The sequence below is a fragment of the Priapulus caudatus genome, unplaced genomic scaffold (genome assembly GCF_000485595.1).
Source record: "Priapulus caudatus unplaced genomic scaffold, Priapulus_caudatus-5.0.1 Scaffold153, whole genome shotgun sequence".
In the NCBI taxonomy this organism is placed as follows: domain Eukaryota; kingdom Metazoa; phylum Priapulida; class Priapulimorpha; order Priapulimorphida; family Priapulidae; genus Priapulus; species Priapulus caudatus.
In genome coordinates, this window is record NW_014577214.1 from 1,988 (window position 1) to 8,126 (window position 6,139).

The following is a 6,139-nucleotide window of genomic DNA, read 5'->3' on the forward strand; positions in this document are numbered from 1 at the left end:
CACTGCCAGTGGCACTGTGGGTGGTGATAGTACTGTGTAGTTTTTGCCATCCGTTAATTAGTTACAGGTGGGCTGAGCTCTTGCTCAATTTCTAAGCCTGTAGGCTTGCGTAGGTAAATAGATGAGTGCTTACCGCTATTCTGTCCTTGCAAACAATTGTTGCTACTGACGTACGATGGGAGCTTCCATCTTAATCATTAAGAACTTAAACCGACGCGCCATCGTCGTGGCAACTTTCATGAATGATCGCCTACGAACATTCCTTCGAGAAGGTTCCTGAATACCATGCCTGTGCATTCCAACTGTTTTCGGCGCCGTATGTGAACGACATTTGGGACTAACAGCGGTTTTACTAGAATCCACACACTCCACCTACAGGTGCACCGCAGTAGACTGAGATGAGCGCTGTCGCTCGCGCGGCACTTGTTTAGCCTTCAGGAATGTCTCTTGAACCCTCTTGTCTGAATATTTCAATAGCAGTGTTTTCCCCTGGCCAGAATAGGTCTGTGAGTGTGGTAAATGTTTTTTGTGATGTGTTTTGCGGCGTTTCTAGGTCCTAGCCACAGTGAGCAGCGCAGATCTGGCGCAAGCTAGGTGGTCCGGCAGGCATGCTCCGCCCGGGAAATTTTGGGGAAATGGTGCAATTTGGTGGCATCTAAGCTATTCTGAACCACATTGTATCAACTCTTGAATCTCTTTTTTTCAAGTGTCAAAAGTTTCATCAGCGAGGGGGGTGTTTTGGAACAAATTTCTGTTGGGCGGCTGAGATTTGAGCGAGGTGGCCCGCCGTCGCTCTGTGTCAATGCAAAGGAAAGCACTGCAATGCGCATATTGCTCCCATTTGACATTTGGTCCACTGACGAGCATAGAGCTGAGAGCAAAACTCTCCCTGAACAGAGCACACAATCACTGCCTGGCAACAAGACTAGCAAAAGCACATCTTTTAATCTCATCAAATACAGTGTACCTAAATGTAGATGTCCGAAGAGTTTTGACCATCTTTGGCAAAAAAAAGTATTTAAACGTATTTATGCATGAAAAAAATTATGAAAAAGGTATAAAAAAGTATATTTTCTTAAAAAAAGTATAAAATGGCAGTACTGAATTGGTGGGGGGAGGGTGACACAAGAATGGAGGTGGGGGGATAACAGGGGCAATGGAGGTGAACGATAATGAACAGGGAATTGTGGTGGGGGAATGACGGGGGAATGGCGGTGGGAAATCGACAGGGAATAGTGTGGAATAAAAGGAAAGCAAACGAAGAACACTTACCTTTCCCTGCAGAAACAGGCAAACGCCATGCACTTTGAAGCGCAATGTCGACGATGGATGGAATCGCTGCCACGCCGTAGTCAGGCCTGCGGGGCGAAGCAAATTTATAATTAACACGACTCACAGTAACATCTGTCGCGTGGTGGAGGGAAAGCTAGTGTATGTAGCGACACGTTCAATGGGTCAGCCCTGGTTTCGTTTTTATTTCATAGTACACGTGTATGTTGCTTTTTTTGCTGTCAATCTGTTAGGTGAAGAACAGAACACGCGCGGGCCGTACGAAACAAACGGAGCACACGCAGCGCACGCACGCAACGCACGCGCCACGCACTGCACGCACGCACACACCAGCAGCACAACGCACACGACACATTCATATGCATTCATTAACTGGGGGGGTCACGATCACGCAACGTAACTATTGCTACAACGAAACGCTACCTCTGCCCGCACGCAACATGCTGCGTGCATTCATCGCCAGGCAACACAACTAGCAGCTAATGACAGGGAGTAAGTAACACGCACGTGTATGTTTATCCACACGATCGCTACAGGAGAACTAAACCAGCCTTCGTGACGAGAAGAAATCGCACGCGGAAAATACTGCGACAGAATTAATACGGCCAGATGTGCGGATAACTCAGGAAAGTGGAGTGCGTGTAGGAGCGTAGAAGGCAGCTGTGGAAAGCTAGATCCTGTGTGTGTGTGCGTGTAGGCTTTTTGCGGAAATAGGCAACACACACGACCCTCCCACGAGAGATGGCGTGTGCGTGTATTGTGTGCATGTGTGCATGCGTGTGTGCGCATGTACGCGCGCGCGCGTGTGTGTGTGTACGCGTACGTTCGTGCATGTCTGTGTTCTTAATTGCTTGCCTGCGTGCATCCATGGGTTTTCGTTTTGCTGCGTTTCTGTCACGTGTAAGGCCCACCGAGCATACTTAAGACCAGGTGGCCGAACGCGTAAAAATATTATTAATTAATATATATTATACTAATTATATATATTATATTAATTATATAATTATATTATATAATTATATATATATTTATATAATTATATAATATATTATATGTTAAATTTGATGTATTATATAATTATATAATATATTATATAAATAAATAATACATTATTTAACATATAATATATCTATATAATTAAATAATAATTATTTAATCATATAATATATATATATTATATTATATAATTATATAATATATTATATGTTAAATAATGTATTATATAATTATATATATATATTATATAATTTTATTATATTATATAATAATTATATAATTATGATAATACCATTATTTTAATATATATATATATTATATAGATTATATAAATATTATGATAATATATAATATTTATATGTTGAATAATTATTATTTAATTTATATAATATATTATATGTTAAATAATATATTATATGTTTAAAATAATGCCTTTATATGCTAAATAATTTGGCTAATAATATTTTACCGGTTGGCACCCCATATAGCATATTGCATGTGTCGTGTGCACCCGGTGTGGAATTAGGCTGGCTGGTGTATGTGATGCCACGATGCTCACTTGCGTTAATTAAACCTACCTCAGCGTATCAAGGAATTTGGGTGCATAAGGGTACGTTAAGGGTAGCGTTGTAGTACACTAACGTAACAACGAGGTAGGTTAAAATATCTGTCAAATGACTGGATAAGAGTGTGTAGAGGTACGTTAAGGTAGGCGTTGCGCTAGTTTACAGTAGGACTGTGGGCTACGTCTAATGTTGGTGTTAATGTGCGTGGTTAAGTGGTAGGTTACGGTACATTAAGGTAGTTGCGCGAATATGTTAGCCGTAACACTGTGATAAGCTGTGATTACGCTGGCGGGCTAACAATGTAGCCTACGGCTAGAGGTACGTTAATGGTAGCGCTACCACTACGTTAACGGCATTGCCCCTGGGTTTATTTTCGCTAGACCGCGCGTATGCAGTACGTCGCCAATTTGCATTCTAAGCTTTTACCAGCATCAGAGCTTCATCAGTTTTATTCCCAAATATTTCTTCAAATTTCTAAAAATGGCTAGAGGCAAAAAGTGAAAAGGCTAAAGGCGAAAGAGGGAAGACTACAGTTCTTCAGGTGTCAGAGCAGAAGGTTGAGGTGGGGAGGTCAAGAGGGGGAGACTATGACCAGGTTGAGGAGAGGAGGAGGAGGGCAGATCAGATCGCCCAGAGAGGGGAGCCCTACGCGTGAGCAGCTTCTACAGGGTTGAGGGCGATGGGGCCGCAAGCGCCACGGGTCTCAGAAAGAAAGAGACTGAGAAGAACAAACCAGGAAGAGTGGACCCCGAAGCTCAACGACAGCTTCAGGAGGACCAAGTCTTCGGCTACGTGAAGGCCAACCCGGAACTTCTATGACAAGTAATCACCTCGAGACTTCTTGAGACAACGTGCAAAGATTGATAATTCTGGGGGCAGATGGCGTTATGATTTCAAAGTCCAGAGACGTGATGGTAATGCAAAAATTGGGCAAAAATAAGGGGACTGACTGACTGACTGACTGACTGACTGACTGACTGACTGACTGGCGACTGACTTGAATGACTGACTGATGACCTGACTGACTGACATGACTGACTGACTGACTGGACATGACTGACTGCTGACTGCTGACTGACTGACTGACTGAACTGACTGACTGACCTGACGTGACTGACTGACTGACTGAGCTGACTGACTGACTGACTGACTGACTGAACGTGACTGAACTGACTGACTGACTGGACTGACTGACTGAACTGACTGACTGACTGACTGACTGAACTGACTAGACTGACTGACCTGACTGACTGACTGACTGACTGACTGACTGAACTGACTGACTTGACTGACTGACGTGACTGACTGGACTGACCCNGCATACAGGGTCCGTTCAGCCGGTTACGTGTGATAACGTTAACGCTAGGGTTGTCAAATACGCTGAGGCAGTTATAGTACGTTCATGGTACGTACGTCAGTTAACTTCCCCCGGTTACGCTTGCGTTAGGTTAAAATAGCGCAAGTGCCGACCGCGTAGCATGAGCGGAGTGCATGTGTTGTAGGCGTTGCGCCGTCGTGCATGTATGGAGACGGTGTATGTGTTTGTCTCCCGTGAGTGAGACGTGATCTGCCGCAAACCAGACGCCCACCAAGTGAAACTCCATAAAACAAAGATGGCGCGCTTGCATTTGTCAACTCGGCAGGTATGGAGATGTCTTGCACAGAGCGGATAGATAGTGATCCGCTAGAGGGCGCGTTAAGGCTACAACAAAAGAACGGCTCTGATATGGCTAATTTCTCTCGATAATTTATTTTATTTTTTATATTTTTGCTAATTTTGTTTATTTTTAGATTAGGGATAGGGTTAGGGTTTAGGATTAGGGTTAGGGTTAGGGTTAAGGTTAGAGTTAACTGATTTCTATATCCACAACTTCTGATCACTATCTCTCCCCTGAAACCTACTATTTGTCAACATATAGGCCTATTGTTCGTGCGCCACATCTCCCTCCCACATACACGCGAACCTAGAACGCATGCACGCACATGCTTCAGAGCACCGCGCTAAAATTTACATGCTGCCAAGCCTTGTATACTCACCATCCAAAGTTGTAAAAGAACACTGGAAAGAAAACAAGAGTGTTTTGTCAATCGCGTCCGGTACGCGTTTCCTTATCGGTCCCGACACACTCGTGAGAGAGCCGCCATTAAAGCGAGCTCTCTCAACACACAATGCCACTCTCAGCCGAGCAGACTTACAAACATCTCCAGTTTCCGCACGCACTTTGCATAACCTATAAGCGCCACCTTAACCTCAGCACTCCCATTATTCCCCCAGTTAGCTTCATGGATTAGCGTGCAAATTCTAAAAGCTGCTGCTACTACTGGATGCTATTTCATCTGCGCAATCAAGCATAGGTAGGACTAAAGCGTTGACGCATATATAGTTGGTCTCACTCCTCACACAGGTCTCTAAGCCGTCTATACCAAAACCATATATAGCCATCAGAGCTTTATAAATGCGGCACTCACACATCTCGTCTGCCATGCTCATTTTGTTGGGTAATTAGCTACACGCGGCTGGACGCAGGTGCGAAGGGTGGAGGCAGTAGTTAAGTTGTAAGCACGCCTCAGCTAACCCTTCAGATGGCATGATGCTGCACACGCGATGTACACTGCGGGCCATTTATAGCAATCACGACCCGCGTGGGAATAAAGCATACACACGTCTCTTGCTAGCGACGCGGGGCATACGTGATACCACACTCCTTATACTTATTATCCAATCATTCCACTCGCTGCTTCTTTCCATTACCCAGCTACCCCTCAACACCGTTATCTATTACCCAACGACCCCTCAACACCGTTATCTATTACCCAACGACCCCTTCTTATCTTTACCTATTCTCCCGCTCACCTCCTTGAAGCATTTCTCACCCACTACCTCACTGCCTTGAAGCATTCCCCACCCATTACACCTCACTATTTAACTATATCCCACACATTTACCCCCAACCTTTACCAGTCCATCGCACAACCACCCCACCCACCAACCTCCTTCTCCACCGACCATCGCTCTACCCACTCTTGACCCGCCCACCCCTCTTCACCCACTCCTGATCCGCCCACCCTTCTCTACGCACCTACCCTCTCTACCCACTCTTGACCTGCCCACCCCTCTCCACCCACTCTTGACCTGCCCACCCCTCTCCACCCAGGCCACTCTTGACCCGACTACCCCTCTCTACCCACTCCTGACCTGCCCACCCCTCTCTACCCACTCCTCTCTACCCACTCTTGACCTGCCCACCCCTCTCCACCCACTCTTGACCAGCCCACCCCTCTCCACC

General features: G+C 45.4%; 1 protein-coding gene across 1 annotated transcript in view; it reads right to left on the reverse strand.

Annotated features, from left to right (window-relative positions):
- Positions 1–1,272: 1,272 nt before the first annotated feature.
- LOC106806301 (protein tyrosine phosphatase domain-containing protein 1-like) overlaps positions 1,273–6,139 on the reverse strand; it is a gene marked incomplete at its 3' end in the record, with an annotated part of 6,512 nt that continues 1,645 nt past the window's right edge. Inside the window, exons 4-5 of the mRNA XM_014808188.1 lie at positions 4,890–4,911; positions 1,273–1,358 (exon numbers count right to left, since the gene is read on the reverse strand). Coding sequence (XP_014663674.1) covers positions 1,273–1,358; positions 4,890–4,911 — 108 coding nt within the window. The remainder of the gene's footprint in view (positions 1,359–4,889; positions 4,912–6,139) is intronic.